This window comes from Vanessa tameamea, chromosome 4, assembly GCF_037043105.1.
Source record: "Vanessa tameamea isolate UH-Manoa-2023 chromosome 4, ilVanTame1 primary haplotype, whole genome shotgun sequence".
NCBI lineage: Eukaryota > Metazoa > Arthropoda > Insecta > Lepidoptera > Nymphalidae > Vanessa > Vanessa tameamea.
Genome location: NC_087312.1, coordinates 9,292,705 through 9,311,371, shown reverse-complemented (window position 1 = coordinate 9,311,371; position 18,667 = coordinate 9,292,705). Strand labels below are relative to the sequence as shown.

At 31.2% G+C, this 18,667-nt stretch overlaps 4 protein-coding genes across 7 annotated transcripts; 2 read left to right on the top strand and 2 right to left on the bottom strand.

The window, feature by feature from the left end:
* Positions 1–6,361: 6,361 nt before the first annotated feature.
* Positions 6,362–8,554, top strand: LOC113394359 (NADH dehydrogenase (ubiquinone) complex I, assembly factor 6). 3 transcript variants are annotated; one of them, XM_026631644.2, is made up of 5 exons: positions 6,362–6,638; positions 6,744–6,978; positions 7,059–7,291; positions 7,884–8,046; positions 8,320–8,554. In XM_026631644.2, the coding sequence occupies exons 1-5, from the start codon at positions 6,529–6,531 to the stop codon at positions 8,497–8,499; spliced, it is 921 nt and encodes a 306-aa protein (XP_026487429.1). In that variant the 5' UTR covers positions 6,362–6,528; the 3' UTR covers positions 8,500–8,554. The 3 variants fall into 3 exon arrangements, with proteins under 3 accessions (XP_026487429.1, XP_064076674.1, XP_026487430.1); XM_064220604.1 differs by having other exon boundaries at positions 7,059–7,296; positions 7,889–8,046; XM_026631645.2 differs by having other exon boundaries at positions 6,740–6,978.
* Positions 8,555–8,572: 18 nt separating this feature from the next.
* On the bottom strand, positions 8,573–11,190 carry LOC113394361 (platelet-activating factor acetylhydrolase IB subunit beta homolog). Its single transcript, XM_026631647.2, has 4 exons — positions 10,916–11,190; positions 10,513–10,719; positions 10,224–10,346; positions 8,573–10,152 (listed from the first exon to the last, which is right to left on the bottom strand). The coding sequence occupies exons 1-4, from the start codon at positions 10,979–10,981 to the stop codon at positions 9,871–9,873; spliced, it is 678 nt and encodes a 225-aa protein (XP_026487432.1). The 5' UTR covers positions 10,982–11,190; the 3' UTR covers positions 8,573–9,870.
* Positions 11,191–12,524: 1,334 nt separating this feature from the next.
* LOC113394360 (deubiquitinase OTUD6B) lies at positions 12,525–13,981 on the top strand. Its single transcript, XM_026631646.2, has one exon. The coding sequence runs from the start codon at positions 12,634–12,636 to the stop codon at positions 13,495–13,497; it is 864 nt and encodes a 287-aa protein (XP_026487431.2). The 5' UTR covers positions 12,525–12,633; the 3' UTR covers positions 13,498–13,981.
* Positions 13,982–14,592: 611 nt separating this feature from the next.
* Positions 14,593–18,304, bottom strand: LOC113394357 (lysine--tRNA ligase). 2 transcript variants are annotated; one of them, XM_026631642.2, is made up of 8 exons: positions 18,148–18,304; positions 17,571–17,943; positions 16,925–17,176; positions 16,340–16,732; positions 16,082–16,264; positions 15,844–16,004; positions 15,068–15,308; positions 14,593–14,788 (listed from the first exon to the last, which is right to left on the bottom strand). In XM_026631642.2, the coding sequence occupies exons 1-8, from the start codon at positions 18,180–18,182 to the stop codon at positions 14,690–14,692; spliced, it is 1,737 nt and encodes a 578-aa protein (XP_026487427.1). In that variant the 5' UTR covers positions 18,183–18,304; the 3' UTR covers positions 14,593–14,689. The 2 variants fall into 2 exon arrangements, with proteins under 2 accessions (XP_026487427.1, XP_026487426.1); XM_026631641.2 differs by having other exon boundaries at positions 18,015–18,260.
* Between the last annotated feature and the right edge of the window lie 363 nt (positions 18,305–18,667).

Below are 18,667 nucleotides of genomic sequence, written 5' to 3'. Positions count from 1 at the left end.
ACGAAATAAAATAAAAAAAGTTGGTATTAAAACCTTTGCGTCGTCAAATGTTAGTCTTTCGCCAGATTTTTTAGCTTTGTTAAACCATTATACTTTTAATATGTATACATTAAAGAAGGCAATGAGCATGATGAGCAATTTCGTTTCCTGTCAAAGTTGGCCATACCTGCACCTCGAATCACTTCTTATGTTATGGCCATTGCTAACAAAGGGATGAGTGATTTTGCGTTAGAGCGGCCGTACACGGACTGCTCGAGCAGTTAACGGCTGACCAACGTATACGGACCGCTCGAGCAAGTGTGTTGTTGACTGGTAGAGCTGTCGCCACCAACCACTCGAGCAGTTGATTTTATACCGCAGTCGAGTCATGGATTCTGACGAGGAAGCAATGATTTTGATGCTCAAGCATAGACGACGGCGGCGACATCAAAGGAGAAAATTTTGGGTTCATCCAATTTTGGAATTAAGAGAACAACCTGGACAATTCCATCATTTATTTATGGAACTTAGTGAAGAATTATCAGGAAAATTTTTTCAACTATATTAGGATGTCAAGGTCTTCGGGAAGGGGGAGGTCGGAAAGCTGTCTACTGCTCTAGCGCAGTCAACGGCTCGAGCAGTCGGTGTTTGCTTTGCGACCGCTCGCGAGCGGTCAACGGCACGATGGAATTTCGTCATTCTTTAATTAGCACATTATATGTAATTTGTTTAAATCAAAATATTTTATAAAAAAAGTACTAATTTAAATAAATTATTGCAAAATTTAAAGACATTACCTTAAGACTGAAATTTCTCAAACCAAATCTTTTTACTCAAAGTTCCAAGATTTTTGTTCCTGTTTCTTTTTCTCTATTAACCTAAATTCCAAAGACGTTAAGTCCTTTCGATCTTCATTGTACCTTCTTTTCTATTCTTTTAATTTACGTTATATTTATGTGCCTACATGTTTTTATTTTCCGACAGCATCACAATATACTTTTTTGTAATTTCTAGATTGCATCCTTTTAACTTATATCCATACAATATTAGATAAGATTATTAGTTAGATAGCATTTAAAGTATTGATTAAATAGTCTAATGTGTTATTCTCGACGCGATTGCACAAATGCAATTAGTATAACTAAGTACCACCTATAAATGTATTTAGAAAATATCATTATCCTATAATTATACAATGCATTCATGTGCCTCCGGAAAACATACAGCATGGCATGTGAAGAAGCAGTGTATACTTTGCCATTTACTTACGGTCTGTTGAATATAGTTATCTGTGGTACAACTACCCTATACTAAATGACGGTAGTGGAAAATTCAGCTAGGACACGGTTAACCGTTGTCAGTTTGATCGTCATAGCGGTGTGTACTTTCGCCGATTGCGGTCATAATCCAAAAATATTAAAATAATCCGTGGATAATTTCGAAAAATATTTTTCCGAAGTGTTAGCTTAACTAATATGAAATCAATAGCTATTAGTATTTTGGTGTTTTACCGGCTCTTATACCCATAATGAATCGCGCGCCTAGTTAGGTTGATGAAGCTATCGAGGCAGACCGACCAATTGACTCCTATTCACCGACGATCGAGAGGGACCGAGGACAAGTGGAAGATGACTCTTCCTGTTCCAGCAATGCGACAAGCAGCGAGTCTGATATTGAGGAACCTCCGCGCAAGAAATCGAAACGCGACGCTCATGTAACGGTCGATTCTCTGACCGACGTGTTATACGAACAGGTCAGTTTCCTCACTAATTTAATTATGCAGTAACAATGTGCTTTATCTATAAACACAAATGTAACCGAAAAAAATAATGACGTGATTGAGCGACCTAAACAGAGTAAGGGTGATTTCTTGATTAATCCTTGTACTAGTACACCAAAATCATTAGATTTAGGTATTTGTAAAACTCATTTCGATGAGAAAAATGTTTTAAAACCAACCGATGAGCAACGTTTAAAACAGTAAATAAAGATTTCCTGGCCTCAACAGAAGAAATTATGGCTGCAATTACCAATGATTTATTATTCCAAAGGCAATTATTACAATCAGGTCTATAAGAAATTGTTAATTGGTACCACGATACTCCTACAGAAGATAGAAAAAGATATACAATCTCAAAGTAACTATAAATCAATCGTTACTACAAAGACAGATCAGCTTTGCGAATTACAGGGTCTACTGGGACAGTTCAATTTTGCCAGTTTTGTCATACCTCGAGGCAGGTTACATTGTCGATAAGCGTAAATCTTGCTTCGACATTTCAACAAGAAGCAACCACGGCAGAGTAAATAAATCCCCCACGTGGTGTATCAAGAGATGAGGTGGTGGTTCAGCGCTCAGCGCAGAGGCAGCACACAAAAAGCCGGTTACCCATTTCCTAACGATGGACGCTTCGGATTTAGGTTGGGGTGCCCATCTTAATGGGCATCTAATGGGGAACCTGATCTCCTCAGCAATGAAGATGGCACAGCAACAGGAAAGAGCTGTATGCAGTAATGGCTGCGATCAGAGCACTGCAGCCCTAAGCAAATCTCATGTACTCATCCAATTGGACAATCGAATTTTAATTGCGTATATTCGGAAAGAGGGCGGAACGAGATCGTTGACACTACTAGGGTTGACGTACGAACTACTAACTCTAATAAAACAGTTCAAGATAACTCTGTCGGCAAATTACATACTAGGAAGGTACCACACAATAGCAGACCGATTGTCACGAAAGAAAGAGGTTGCAGAATGGCACCTCTTGCCCCAAGCAACTGGAGAAGTCTTCAGGAAATGGGGTCCACACAGTTTCGGCACACCTGAACCATGCGACAGGGACTTATTTGATAGTAGTACCGGACTGGCCCCAGACTTTTTTGTTGCAAGATCTGAAGTCCAGAGCGTTGGATCACCCACACAAAGCACCTAGTCCGGCTGACCTCACAAAATTTTTAATTTATCTTTCCTTAAATGAAAACTTATCTTATAGCACTATTTTAATTCACAAATCAGTAATATTAACTTTCTATAGTCCTTTTGTAGAACAACAAGCATTTACAAGCTTCATCATTAAACATTAAGGCAAGTGGGGTAGCTAAACCAAAATAATTAGGCCTTTAATTACCCTGAACCGCTAATTCACCTAAAGAAACGCCATTTGAAACATCTCGTAGAACAGCAACAATGTTGTTACTAGTTACTTGACGTAGTCCACGACCTTAATTTGCTGCGAATTTCCAAAGTCAAATATCGTGATAACGGGGAAAACATATATATAATACTAGTATTTGGGTCAAAGACTGACAGACATGACTGTCGTCAATCCGCTTGGTAATTGTCTAAACACCCTGACAAGAACATCTGTCCTGTTAGTTTAGTTAGGTGCTTAATAGAGAAAACCAAGCAAAGAAGATCGGATATTAGAGACTTGACAACCTTTTCATTCCAATATTTGTTATAAAGTTAAAAATGCTTCGCGCACTGTAATCAACAACGCTGTATGATTTCTCTCTCGGCAGATAATATCGGTTTTATTGTTGTGTAAAACCGTTATATTAAATTTATTTTATCAAAAATTTAAATTAAAGGTTTTATAATTCTATGCTATTATTTTAAATAGTTATCTAAGTAGGTCTTTCATATCTATGAGTTTAGGTAACAATTAACAACTATTCTATTTACTTTAACGGGTACAATTACAAATGTTTATCTTTTATATTATTTTTGCAAACGTAACTAAATAGCATATTCGACCTGAAACTGGGTACAAAATGAAATAATATAAAAATGGAACTATCTGGCCTGGACCACAACCACAGGGTGTTGGCGACCACCTATCCCATATGCATATACATATGTGACGTGAAGGTTGTGACATTCGCGACGGTGCAACCTGAATCTGCTCTCGTACTTTCTACCAAGAAGTTTTCAAGAAGTCTTAAGTGATTTTTTTTTATAAGTGCCAAGTCACACGCCTAAGTCATTAGAATATTACTACAACTTACCTTCAATGTTTCCAATACTAATACATAAACATTTTCACCACAAAATGTATTTAATAAAAATTACATAGGTACACTGTCATACCATTAGTGTCTTTACGTTAAACTAAGTTAAAGTATTAGTTTTGTCCTAAATTATTTAGTCATTGTAATGAACAGTAATTTGGTATTAAATTCATAAATGATAATTATGCAAATGATTATTGAATAGGTAGGTATTTGTGTGAAAATTCAACTTAACGCCACTTAAATATTACAATTCAAATATTTATGCCTACTTTCAACTTAATGGTACGTTTTTTTTTTCAGATATTTTTCGGAACCTACCACCTCTCCATCAATGTCACCGTTGCTGAAATTCGGTCAAGAATCCATATTCTGTTTAAGAGTAATCTGTCTACTAAAACTCAATATTTTTGGGTGCGTAGATAATATACTGTTGCTACCAGCGCCGGACCGTAAGTTTAGGGGGCCCTGGGCTAACACTACTTAGGGGCCCACCTAAAATATATCCGAACGTCGACTTGAATTAAATTAATTGAATGGGTTTGATTAATTACAGGACTCGCAGGGCTACAAACCATACTATCGGTTTAATTTAATAAAATTATGGATTCTTTCGCATTATTTTTTATTTTTGACTTAGACTTGACTTAGCTGGGGCCCCTTTGAATCCACAGGGCCCTGGGCTGAAGCCCAAAAAGCCATATGGTAGATCCGGCCCTGGTTGCTACTGTTGCTTGTTTAAATTTCATTAATTTATGATCAGTTATAGAGCCTGCGTTGTTTCGCAAGCAAAACAGTGGATCCTGTTAAATTGACTCCAAATGTAATGACTTATTCTAACATCTCATCCAATCAGAATAAAAAAGAGCAAAATTAGTTACTTAAAACCTTAGTATCCTGAACACGATTAAAGGATACTCTCGAAGACTATTCTCCTTGAAAATTTAGCTAAGGTACGGTTCGAGACAAAATCTTCTTAATCTTAAGCCTTAATCTTTATTTAAATGCGTAGCGATTGCTACCCCATTCAATTCGTCAAATTGCACTGAATGAAGTAGATATATAAGTATACCTTTTTGTGGATACTTTGTTGGCATTTCAAAAAGGCAATAAATGAAAGAGCTTTCACCGTTCTAATGTTAGCATTTTGAAAGGAAAATGTTTAAAATATTTTTCTTAAACTGGGTTCCTTGTCTAGGTTGTCATTTTTAATAAAGTATTTTACTTTTTTTTAAAGCATTTTACTTCCATTGCGTTTTTGAATATTTTGTGTATTTATATTTAATTAAGTACATGAAATATTAAAAATAATGATTATTATTTTGTATCTAAAACTTGATTCCTTAAAGTATAAAATATAAAGTAAAGAAAAAAATACTTGCGCGGAATAATGTGAAAACTGACAACTGCGTTTAGTTCCGTATTTTTTAATTCATCATCAATGTATGTTTGTATTTAGGTACCGACTTATATTTGGTTTCTACATTGATTCCGATACAAATGGAATCGATTAAAATTGCTTCATATAACCATTATTTAGTATTAAGGATTTTTTATTGTAAATAAAGAAAATAAGGTTGTAGATTATTGATGTCTCTTATTTTACATACAAACAGCCTACACCGAAGTAATTAAAAAAAAAAGGGTAAACCACATCACTATTTGTAATAGTTCGCAGCCAAGTGTAGATTTCTGGATCGAGACTGTGAAAAGGAGCTACACTTTTTGGGCATAGGTAAACAGTCTTTCTTGTCCAAGGAGTTCAGGTAGTCATTTCCGCCTCGGTTTTGTTTATTCCATAAAAAGGACTCTTGCTACTATCGTTGTCCAGCTGATATCGAGCCCCGTGGAATTAGTGCGATGGTGGCATTCCTGAAGGCACACTAAGTCCCTGGGAACTAAGTGGGGCTCTAGTTTGAGACGCTGTATGCTTTGATACACTGGCGATATACTGGCTTTGCCACACATCACATAACAGTACTAAGGGCCGGAGCTAAAGCAAGCAAACGATAGAAATATGACGAATATTTATATCGTCTTGTTTCTAATAATATCTTTGTTCGAATTGCAGTTGAAACATCTTGGAGTAATAGTGAAAAACCCTTAATAAAAGTTTAACACCTTATCACGTTGTTTCCATTATGCACTCGGAGGATCAGAATTGCGATTCAACGTTGAAATGCTGCTAGCATTATTGCAACCATTACACGCGGCCATGGTTTGTACAGTAGCTAATATTATTTTTTATATATTATATGGTAATTAAAAGAAATAGGAAATAATGACCTGACGTAGTGGTTACCTACTCTGTGTTTAGTGACAGTGAACTGACATTTGACATTGGAAATTTGAAGTATATATTTTTCAAGGGAGATCTCTCTTACGAGTTATTTGAATTTAATTACTATTTAAATAAAATGAACATTAATACAATTCCTTAATAGTAACTAAAAAATAATTTAAATATCATATAATTAGTTTGAAATATATAATTAACTATACTACCACACTTAATAATATATATTTCATAAACTAAACATGTTTTACCATTTAAAGAATACCCTTAGGATTTATCCATTAACAAGATCTGTAACCCAAAAAGCCACATCAAGTAAAAACTCACTACAATATTGTGCAAACATTGTAAGGTAAAATTAAAGAAATCTATTTACTAGTACTAAAATAAGGAAATAAAACATTTAGGATTTTTTTAAAAGAAAACCTTCTCGTACTTCTTAATTTTCCACAGGTAGACAGCATGATTATGAAAATTACTTAGCAACACTGCTCATGACCAAAGCTCTTCGATCTCCAGCTTTTGTTGTACGAGCTTTCAATGCTGAAATAGCAAGGGTTCAGGATCAAACTACAGATCCTCAAACTGCAGCAATGAGACTTCAGTTCTGGCAAGATGCTGTCAACTTGATATATCAAAACCAACAGTCATACAAAATACCGGCCAATCCCATTACTCAAGAATTATACAAGGTAAATAAAAATTTACTGATCTAAAAAGACAAGCATAAGTTCCATCACAATATATTTACAACTATTATATCACTTTGTAGGTTTGTATTAGTTACAAATTACCAAAAAGATATATAGAAAGGCTTATTTCATCAAGGCAAAGTTTACTCAAAACAAAATACTTCAGAACAATGGAAGATGTGGAAATATACACTGAGAATACAGTTTCAACAATATATTACTTACTTCTCTGTATTGCCGGTGTAACAAATGTACATGCAGACCATGCTGCCTCCCATTTGGGTAAAGCACAGGGAATGGCTAATATACTCAGGTATGGTTTGATATTATAACAACTGATCTTACAATTGTGATACTGTATGGGTTTTATGATAGAAAAGTCTATGAATTTCTCATTTTATTAGATAATTACTATAATTACAACATAATTAAGAATTTTATAGAAAAATATCACCTTAGGTGTTAGCAGGAGCCAAAGAGGAAAGCGCTTATGGAATACATTTCACATGAGGTTATTTTAACTATGTATAAGTTTGAAGATATAACTCATAATTAATAATAGATTATTTTTTATTTTTTTGTTGGTCCAAGTTTCCTATGTTGTTCAACATCTAAAAAAGACCTGCTTTAGCTTTAGTGTACTTATAAAACCCTTAGTTCTGTGCTTAATCAATAGCAGTATGAGTGAGGGTACACTATTATAGTGCACAAAAGAGTGCAAAATCAACATTCACCTTTGCACTATAACAAGATCTCAAGATCCTCAAGATCCTCTGAGTATGACTCCATTGCTGGAATTATGTCAAAAAGCCATTATTATTATACCAGAATTTCATAAATAATGTGATTTGTGATATTTACCAAATAATGTATAAACTATTAGTTACGATAACAATACTTTTCAGGTCAGTCCATGTATTTAACTATCATAAGACAGTATCTTTACCAATGGATATATTGATGAAGCATCAAGTCAGTCAAGAGTCTGTTCTAAGAGGAAATGATAATGAAAATATGAGAAATGTCATATTTGAGGTAGCTAGCAGAGCCAACAGCCACTTGGAAAAGGTACTATATGTAGATAATTAAGATTTAAGAGTAATGTCTAATACATTCCAGATTTAAAATTGGAACTGTTGACTTGAGACCAATGTAATAATTAAAATATGTAATTTTTTTTTTAAATATACATATATTATAGATTTAGAATTCAATAAGCCTTGCTGTAATTTAAAGAAATTAGGTTTTTACAAGTTTTCTCAGAAACATTGTAATATTCAAATGATACTAAAATTTGTTTAAATTATTATCAATTGACAATAATTACAACTTTTGTTCCAGGCTAGAAGTATTCAAGTACCAAAAATAACAAATCAGATTTTCTTACCAGCAATTGCCATTGATAAATATTTAACAAAACTTCAGAAAGTAAACTTTAATGTATTTGATAAAAGATTGTTACAAGGTAGTCCAACATTGCCTCTAACTTTGTATTACAAGAGGATTTTAAATAAATTTTAACCATAATGAATATTTTTTAGGAAATTAAAGTTTATATTTAATTAATTAATGTCTCTAGGGGAAATAAAAAACATTGTTAGAAAAAATTGCACTTTTACTTCCAAGCCTTTTCATTCATGCAAATAAATAATCACATTTGAGATTCAAGCAGTTTGGCAACTCGAGTAGATATATGTAGTACCATAAATATTTGTAATACTTTCAGATACATTGTGTTTAAAAATCAGTAAAAAAAATATGGTAATTTATACAATAATGATAGGAAGTAACTTTTAATATAATTACTATAATTATTAAACTACAGTGGTATTCAACAATTTATTGTGTTATGTCTTTGTTTTTTCGAGCCTGTTAGAAAATATTTAAATCCAATGTATTATGAATATCATTCTCATTGTAATGTACACTTTGGTTGAGACTGAAAAAATCTTTGGTTACACTCAATTCCATTAAATGTAATTCATATTAATATAAGTGTTTCAAACACATTAATAAATTACAAAAGTACATGTTATATTTAACAAAAACCTTTTTGGCTACAGACCATCAAGGGAACTTGAAACTCAATTGTTCCTATCACCCCTCAGTCCTATTATACAACTCTTAAGAGTAAATCAGTAAGTGTGTACAAAGTGGGCTCTATGTGGCTTTTGGTGTTTGCAACACAAATTAATTGCTCTAAGGAGATAATGAGCACTGGTTGTTTCTTTGAAAATAGTTTTAAAGTTATCTTTGAAAAATTGAACTATTTTATGTAAAATAGAATTTGGAAGTCACTAGCTAGATTCACACACATAAATTCCCGTTTAAAATAATATAAAAATAAGTACAATGACATTGCAGAATCTTGAATTAATAATTTTAGATTACAACCTTTCTCCATAATTTAATGTCCTCATTTAGTAAAAAACTTCTCTTTAAATGCATTTTAATTCATGAAGAACTGGATCTAGTCTAACTTTATAATTATTAAAAAATATTTAAAATTATTTTAATGACTATTTTACATTTTGACTTTGTAAAGAGAATTTATTATTATCGAAGTAGTAAAAATTACCTGTATAGTTAAGAATAATAGTATGTCCAATATATATATCATGCAAGATTATTTTATTTATCAGTGCTTCTCCCTAATTATGTAAATTATTATTAGTGCGTGGTGTATTTCTATGAGCCTAATAATAGTTAACACAGCCAATTAAATAATTAATTAATTTGGAATGTAAAAGTAAAAATAGGAAAACAATAAATTAATATAAAACATTTGACACTTATGTCTAAGATAAAAAAGCTAAATTTAAGTACTACTATTCAATCACAATAAGCTTGCTGCACGTTAAAAAGCTATTGAGTGTCTTTGTTTATAAAATATTATTCAGAGGGTGTCAAGTCTTTTTCAGGCTCGCCTTCAGACAGTATTTGTTGTAGGAGATCATATACTGGTTCAAAAGCCTTCCGACAAGCTGCATTAGTTGGTATGAGGTAGTCGTGCATATCATGGTGGCTAATTGTGCCATCACTTTGTATGAAACCTTTATCTATTGATACCATCTCTACCTTATTGAAGCAAGGAACCTTGTCACGCAAGAGTTGATTGATTTTAGAATTTTTTTCTCTCAGAATATTTGGATACTGACCCCTTGGAAGTAGACTCTAAAACAATTTTCATTTGTTAATATTATGTACATGAGTTTTATTATTTCAATAACATAATTTCTACTTACTGGTAATACAATATATACACTTGGATGTTTTTCTCTGATTGTATTGACTATTTCTAAAATACCTTCACAGACTTGTTCGGGAGTATGATCAACATTGTTTGTTCCCACGTGCAAAACTATCACCTAGAAAATTTAAGCTTTAATAATATAGATAAATAAGTATTATTGTATAAAAAGTAATGAATATTGTAGAAACTATTAAAAAATATATTTTATCAAATAACCAATATGAGCAATTAGTAATAATCAGCAAAAAAAATATAATTATATATAATACTTTATAACATACTCTTGGATCGACATGATCAAGTTCGCCATTTTTTATACGCCATAAAACATTTTGAGTTTGATCTTTGTGAATGCTAAAATTAAGGCAGTGAAGTGGGGCAAACCACTGGTTCCATACTTCCGTGTGTTCTAATGCTTGTAAAATAGAATCGCCAATGAAAATAACATCTCCATCTTTCCCTTTAGCATCAGAAAGAAATCTGTTATGCTGTAAAACACAAAAAAAACATTTAATTCATTAACACAATATATCAAAAACACAATTATTGTATATATTATTTTACACGATTTGAATTATAATATTTTATTTAAATAAAGTTAAAAACTTTTTTTAAATATAAAATTATGTTTTATATTTAAAAAAAGTTTAAACTTAAAATGAACAAAAATAACTTAAAACTTACAATGCTATTCCATCTGCCATCACCATCAGTATCTTGTTGTGGGGCTGCCACAGAACAAGGATTCATTTTAACAGTATTTTATGCTATTTAACTTATAATAACCCTTAATTATTCTTTAACCTTTATTGAAATAATACTTATTACCTAAACTATAACTGTTTTTGAATACAAATTAACAATTAAAGAAAATTTTACAACCAAGTTACCAAATACCAAAAGCAAACAGATAAAAAATAATTATATTTTAGCTTCTCTGATCTTTCATTTTTGACTAGAAAAAAATTCATTACTTAATTTAAAAAATCTGAATACAAAATTACAGACAGGATCATTATAATTTTGTATATATAGTGTTTGTCATTTTACGTAATCTTTTAAATCTTATTCAAAATAAATTTATATTTATAAAACTGCTTTCAAGGAACACGTAAATTGCAATTTCTATTGTAAAACTGATAATTTCTTGATGTCAATCTAATCAAATTTAATGTTTTAATAAAATACAATATGGTATAGTCGACCTGGATTCAATAATCATTGTCTGTATTATTTAATGCCAAAACTGTACTCTGTATATAAAATTCTATAATTATTCTATAATAATTATATATCTATTAGTCCAGCTCTGACTTCTGAGTAAGAATTAGTGATTGTACTTGTAAACTATTTGCTTCGAGTTCTGAGTACAATCAGTGCCGCAAACTCTATCAACTTTTTATTTAATTAAGCCCAAGGTGTGAGAACGGTATAAATAAATGCTTAATCATTATAAGAAAGTAACATGAATCGTCTCATATCATGAGAAATATATTTGATGAGAACATATTGTATTAAAAATCATTTCAATTGATTGTAGCATGAGCTTCTGCTCGGTAATTTCATTAGTTCAATAAAATAAGTTTAAATTTTTTTTTTATTATTATTTTTTAAAAAAAGATCGTGCTCTCGTACATCTACTTACTTTTTATGTTTATATTTTTTTTCTGTAAAAATGCCAATAACATTTGGGCATTACCCGATATGTAAAAATGCTAATAGCATTAGGGCATTTGTACAAACGACGAAATTTGAGCTGAAAAATATTGAAATCTGTTGAGTCAACAGCCAATGCTGGATAAGGCAAAATACTTTTACTTTAGAATAAAAAAACAACAGCTTCAGCACCAAAGATGCCACTTAAATTAATATCTTTCTAAAAGTTTATTTGAAGTTCAGTACAATTTATTATTTAAATTTGTGAAGTAAACTTAGTACACAATCATAAAAACTATTAAAGTATGATATGAAATCTATTACTATTTTAAAAATATTTTTATTTTTAATATTCCTATTTTAATTTTAAATATTAACGGTCCGTGGAAAAAGCACATACTTATTCTGAAGTATTTTTTAAATTTTAAAAAAGAAGTGGCAGAACTACTTAGTTTTCAGTAGGATTGGTCTTGAAAGCTACGAACTATTGAAATTACATCTACATACATACAAGGCAAAGTTCGAGCTAGTCACACTGAACACAATAGACATTATATACTTATATAGAGACTAGTAAAGTAGGAACATATAGATTGACAAGTGACATCTGCAATTTCTGCAAATACATCTAACCTCAAAATTTTAAGTCATACTTAGAAATAGTTTCATCTTACATACTCTAATATTTTTAAAGTTCATCTTTTTTAAATACATTTACAATTTAAATATCACATATTTTATATATTATGGCAGACATCAGTGAAGAAGATGAAACACTTAAATTAGAGCAAAAGCACAAGAAAGAAAAAAAAGAGCTACAAGCGCAAATTCAGGCTCTGAAAAAGGCTGCCAAAAATGATAAAACAAAGAAAAAAGAACTCAACGCAGAAATAACAAAATTAGAATCTAATTTAGAAGAACGCCATAGAAATGAAATTGAAACAAATGGAAATGGTACAAGCCCTGAAATAGAATCAGATGTACAAGTTGTAGAAAGCGATATTAAACCAAAAATTTCAAAAGCCCAAAAACGCAGAGATAAAAAAATACAACAAGAGAGAGATCGTGAGAAAGAAATCAAAATGCAGGAAATAGAAAATATCAATGGACCTCGAAACATAGAGAATCAAGCAATAAGTAAACGATTAGAAGAAAGAAATTTGAAAATTTGCCCAATACCTTCGGATGGTGATTGCCTTTATAAAGCTGTTGCCCATCAATATGAACTTAAGTATGATAAGAAATTACAAGTAGATGCTTTAAGAGATAGTGTATCCCAGTATATTTTAGAACACAAAGAAGATTTTATGCCATTCCTCACTAATACTGATACAAATGAAATGCTAACTGATCAAGAATTTGAAGAATATTGTGATAAAATAAAAAATACAAAGGTGTGGGGTGGACAGTTAGAGATAAGGGCCATTTCCAATTGTTTAAAATGTCCCCTTACTGTGATACAGGCTTCAGGACCTGAAGCAATAGAACAAGGTACCGAGTTTCCTGGTCAGGCGCTAACCATTTCGTACCACAGACATATGTACAGTCTAGGGGAACATTACAATTCTACTCAAATTATCAATAAAAATGATGTTAAGTTAGAGGCGTAAGTTTTGTATAGCGTCAACACAAACCACTACTATAAACTTCTGATTATCAGTAGGAATGAATGGACTCTAAATAGTCAATAGAATTAAGACAAGTATTATTTGAAAATATTTTATTTACATAAAAATAGCAGTATCATAATAATTGGTTAATGTACTGACTTAATAAAAAAATACCATTTACTTTTGTATTTGTAAATGATGTTTTTTTTTAACCCTTTAGCTGCCAAAGTGATTGTGTGATGCTGATTTTGCAACAAACTAGAGAGTATGTTGACTTTCTTTATTAACTTTTGATATATTTTCGATTAATAGAGTATTCTTAAAGGCAGTAGATACATAGTTTTAGTCTATTCAGGAACAGCATCACCAGGGTGTGACGTGCGCCACAAGGTCAAACAATATCATATTTTTTTTAAATAGTCAGTTCCATCATCGTTATTATGATAATATGTGTGTTTTATTTACTTATTGTTATTATTATTTGTGTGTAGCATTGTTTGTCACTATCAACTATTGAATATTTAAAAATAAAATAATAATATTCTTAGTTTTGCTGATGTACAGATTGTATCCATCATGTTGTGTCCAGGGTATTAATAATTATTTTTAAAAAAAGTATAAAGACTTTCTTGGTGGTGGGGCTTTTTGCTAGGCCCTCTGGATAGTCACCACATACTTATCATATTCTACCGCCAAACCTACATGCACAAGGTACATATAATCTCAGTGCCTAAGTTCATTGGTACATAGTACAAGACATTAATAAAAAATTCTATGGTGTCAATGTCTATGGCAGTGGTTATCAGGTACTATCAGATGGTCTATTCCCCACATCATGCTAATCCAAGCATGGTAGTTAAAGGGTCAACATTGTGTTAAAAAAATATAGCAACCTTTTCATTTTTTCATATAAATATGGATACCTGATACTCAGAAGATTAATGTGCGTAATAATAATTTATATACTCTAAATTTGAAAGTTATAGCTTGTAAGTTAGAAGCAATATTGCTTTAAAATATATTGAAATGAGCTGCATTTATGCAATCACAGGCCCTTATTATTGAATATAAAGGATTTTAAAATAAACAATGATGTTTTGATGATGATTTATTATAAAAAGCTTTATTTCTTTAGAAAAATCATCATTAATACAGAAAAAAACACTGAATTGTTTTTCTTAGATCTAATTATTTACACCCCATTCTGAGTTGATTGTACATCAGGTGAAGGTTCTTCTTCAGAATGTTTATTGGGATCATCGGGCTTCATGGCTGGGAATAAGAGTACCTCCTGGAAAATAAAATTATATTAGAAATATGATGACTATCTCTATGCTAATGATAAGTATGTGTATCTTTAATTCTTTATTGATCAATCTTGTAACAAAAGGAGCAAAATAATAAAAAAAAAACATGATCAATCTATAGTTTTAGGAAAGCTAAATTTAATTTTTGTTTATAGTCTAATATAAATATTACAAAAAAAGAGGAGAAGGAGAAATTTCAATTTGCATATTGCAAATTGAAATTTAAATAAATAAAGAAATTGGCAGAATGTAAATACACTTACTTTTATATTATTACAATCTGTCAAGAACATAGTTAGCCGGTCTATTCCCATTCCCCATCCACCAGTTGGTGGAAGACCATACTCTAGAGCGGTACAAAATGCTTCATCTGTTGGAGGTGTCTCATCATCACCAGCAGCACGATCTTTAGCTTGTTGTTCAAAACGTTCTCGTTGTGTTGCAGGATCATTCAACTCAGTGTAGGCATTGCATACTTCTTTTTTCATAATAAATAATTCAAACCTAAAATGTAAATGTAGACTTCAGAATTAAGTACATAAATAACATCCTTTTTTAAGTACATTAATACAGAAAGATAATAATTATTATAAATATGATCTAAAATAGATGAAAATTTATTGGATAATGGTGGAGATATGCAGAGGATATTTATATCTAAAGAAAGTTCTCTAACTGCTTTTACACTTTTACTTCAATCTCTACAGAAAATATATATCATTAATAACTCCATATTAATTTATTTTTCAATTCTTTGATATAAAATAATGTGTAAACAAGATAAGTAAGATTAAATCGTATTTGACATATATGTGTTAATTAACATGATTTGTTATACATTATAACAATTAAAATTAAGTGATCATAACATAAAAATATTAAATCTTAAGATTATTTCAACCTGATGATGCAAGCAAAAAGTAGATATTGTTCAATGTTTATACTTATTGAGTTTATCAAAAAGTCATAGAGATAAGAAAACATAAAATCAAATATAAAAAGTTTTGTTGTATTAATATAATACAATAAGATAAATTACCTCTCTGTGAGGCCAGGTATTTCTCTATGGTACTTAGATAACGGGCTCATAATTTGTGGATGATCAATAATAAATGTAGGATTAATACATTTTTCTTCAATAAATTCCCCAACAAGTTTATCCAATAGTCTAGCTGTAGTTCTTGGTGCTGGACATTCCACCTAGAATAAGTTGTAAGCCAAATGCTATAAAAATAACTTATTATTTTCCACAGAATTTTTGTCTTAATTGTACATACCTCATACTTCTCACATAATTGGCTCAGAAAAGCATTTGCTTCAGAAGTGTCTAATTTATCAGGTGCTGGAAGTTTTACATTCAAAACTTTTTCCAGTGTTGCAATCATAGGAACTCTTGCAAATGGTGGTGTAAAATCGACTTCTACCTCCTCACCTTCAGTTCCATCTGGGTGATATTTTATCTACAAAATATGGTTAATAGTTAAAATAAAAGTTAGCAAGACAAATAATGCTTCTTCGTTGTAAATAATGTTTACCTTGTAAGTACCATGAATAGATTTAATCATCCCTGACAGCATTGTTTCAGTTATTGTTATCAGATCATTGTAATCAGCATAAGCCATGTAAAATTCACAGGTAGTGAACTCGGGGTTGTGAGTCAGATCAATACCTTCGTTTCTAAATTGTCTACCAATTTCATATACTCTGTCTAATCCTCCAACAACCAACATTTTGTGATATAATTCAGGTGCTATTCTCATGTAGAGATCCATATTAAGATCATTGTGATGTGTTATGAATGGTTTGGCAGTTGCACCTCCAGGAATCATGTTCATCATAGGAGTCTCTATTTCAAGAAAACCCATGTTATCTAAAAAGCGTCTTACATATGCAATAATTTTAGCTCTGGTATAGAATATTTGCCTGACCTGTAATGATATTATAAGATATTATATTATTTTTTAAATGGATTAATATAATTATTGGCATTTGAGTATTTGCCTTTATGCAAATGTAAAGCTTATACTATTATTTTTACTAACTATAGTTCATTTGAATATGTTTATACAAAAAAGATCAATATATCATTAATAAATTGTCAAATGTCATAACTACATTACCTTGTCATTCAAAATTAGATCCAAATATCTCTTTCTAAATCTTGTTTCTTTGTCTTTAAGACCAAAATGTAAATGTGGCAGCATGTGCAGGCATGGAGAAAGCAGCTTCACAGTTTTTGGTATGACAGAGAGCTCTCCTTTCTTGGTTTTCCCAGGATGACCAATGCAACCAATAATATCTCCTCTCCTCAGTTTGTCAGTGTCAGAAGTAAATTTGGCCTCCGATTCATACATCTTAGCATTTGCCATCACCTTGTAAAAATTGAGACAATTAGAAATAGATAAAACCCTTTCACCTTTGTTATTTCATTTTATACTCTATTCTAATACAGTTGATCCATGGTAATTCAGCAGCTCCTATATTATTATGTATTATATTAACAGTACATACAAAGTACATTTACTGCATCTATATCTAAAAATCTTCATCAAAGTTTTTTAAGCATGTATGCATACACTTGTTTACCGCAAAGTAGCTATGTAATTTGTCAGATTACAAAGTACTCCACAAAAACAGTTCTTTATTTGAAGGAATCGGTGGCATAAGTCTATTGTCCAACAAAATTGATCTTTTTTGACAATGTGCCTTCCCTGACAAATTGTTTGTCAGATTACCATGGGTAAACTGTACACAGTTGTTAAGTACCTGAATTTTTACACCCTCTCCTCTTAAATCGTAAAAAATAAGCTTTGCACCGGATTCTCTAATTGAGTGCACTCTACCAGCCACTGACAATGTCACATTTTCTAAAACTTCTCCACTATTTAAATTATTATACTTTTCAATGAATTCCTCTAATGATATAGTAACCGTAAATTTGTGAGGGTATGGATGATCTTCTTTGGCTCCATCCTTCAGAGCTGCTATTGCGCCTGAGCGAAGTTTATAATATTCATTTGGGCTTATTTCTTCCTCAGCTTTAACATCTTTTTTCTCTATTACAATTACAGGTTGCTGTGCAGCCTTTTCAGCTTTTTCCTTCAACTTCTGTTCAGCTTTCAATCGACGTTTTAATTCACTGTAAAAGTATATTAAACAATTTTATTATAGATCTATCGTAATGTCTTAATCGTAAGGGGTAAAACCAACCGTGTATTCACTGCTGCAAAACGTTTTACTGAATTTGGTATATATTTAAAATTCCTTTCAGCCAAGGTAGGAAAGGACGAAGCAATATTCTTCAATATAAACATTTTGACTAAATTTCTCACACAATACTCACTTTTTTGAAATTTTTTCACTGGACGCGTCAGCCATTTTTACTGAAAACCTTCGCTTTATTTATAGTTTATATTCACAAATAAATTGATTCTAACCTAGGAAAAAATGGCAAAGACACGTTCAAAAATTCTTGAAATGTCATAAACTTTAATTTGGCGTTGACTGATGACTGAGATATCTTATTTAATAGACAAAACTAAAGGCGTACCTACACACAAATACAGCACAGTAATCACGATATGATAAGAAAATGGTAAGACTGTAATACCTAATTTCTATAATAATCAAATAATATATATATATTATTTGATTAATGTACTATGTATTAATAAATGTTGAATGTAAGAACAGCAAGCCTTACATTTAATTTGAGTAAAATAAATGAGTTATGTTGTCTTCAGTTAATCCATATCACCAATCTTACTTGCTTTGGTTGTTATCCAGTATGGAACAATAGTGATCAAGTGTAATTACACTACACAATTTACATTGTCCGTTACTACGCCCCATTATTTGCGATT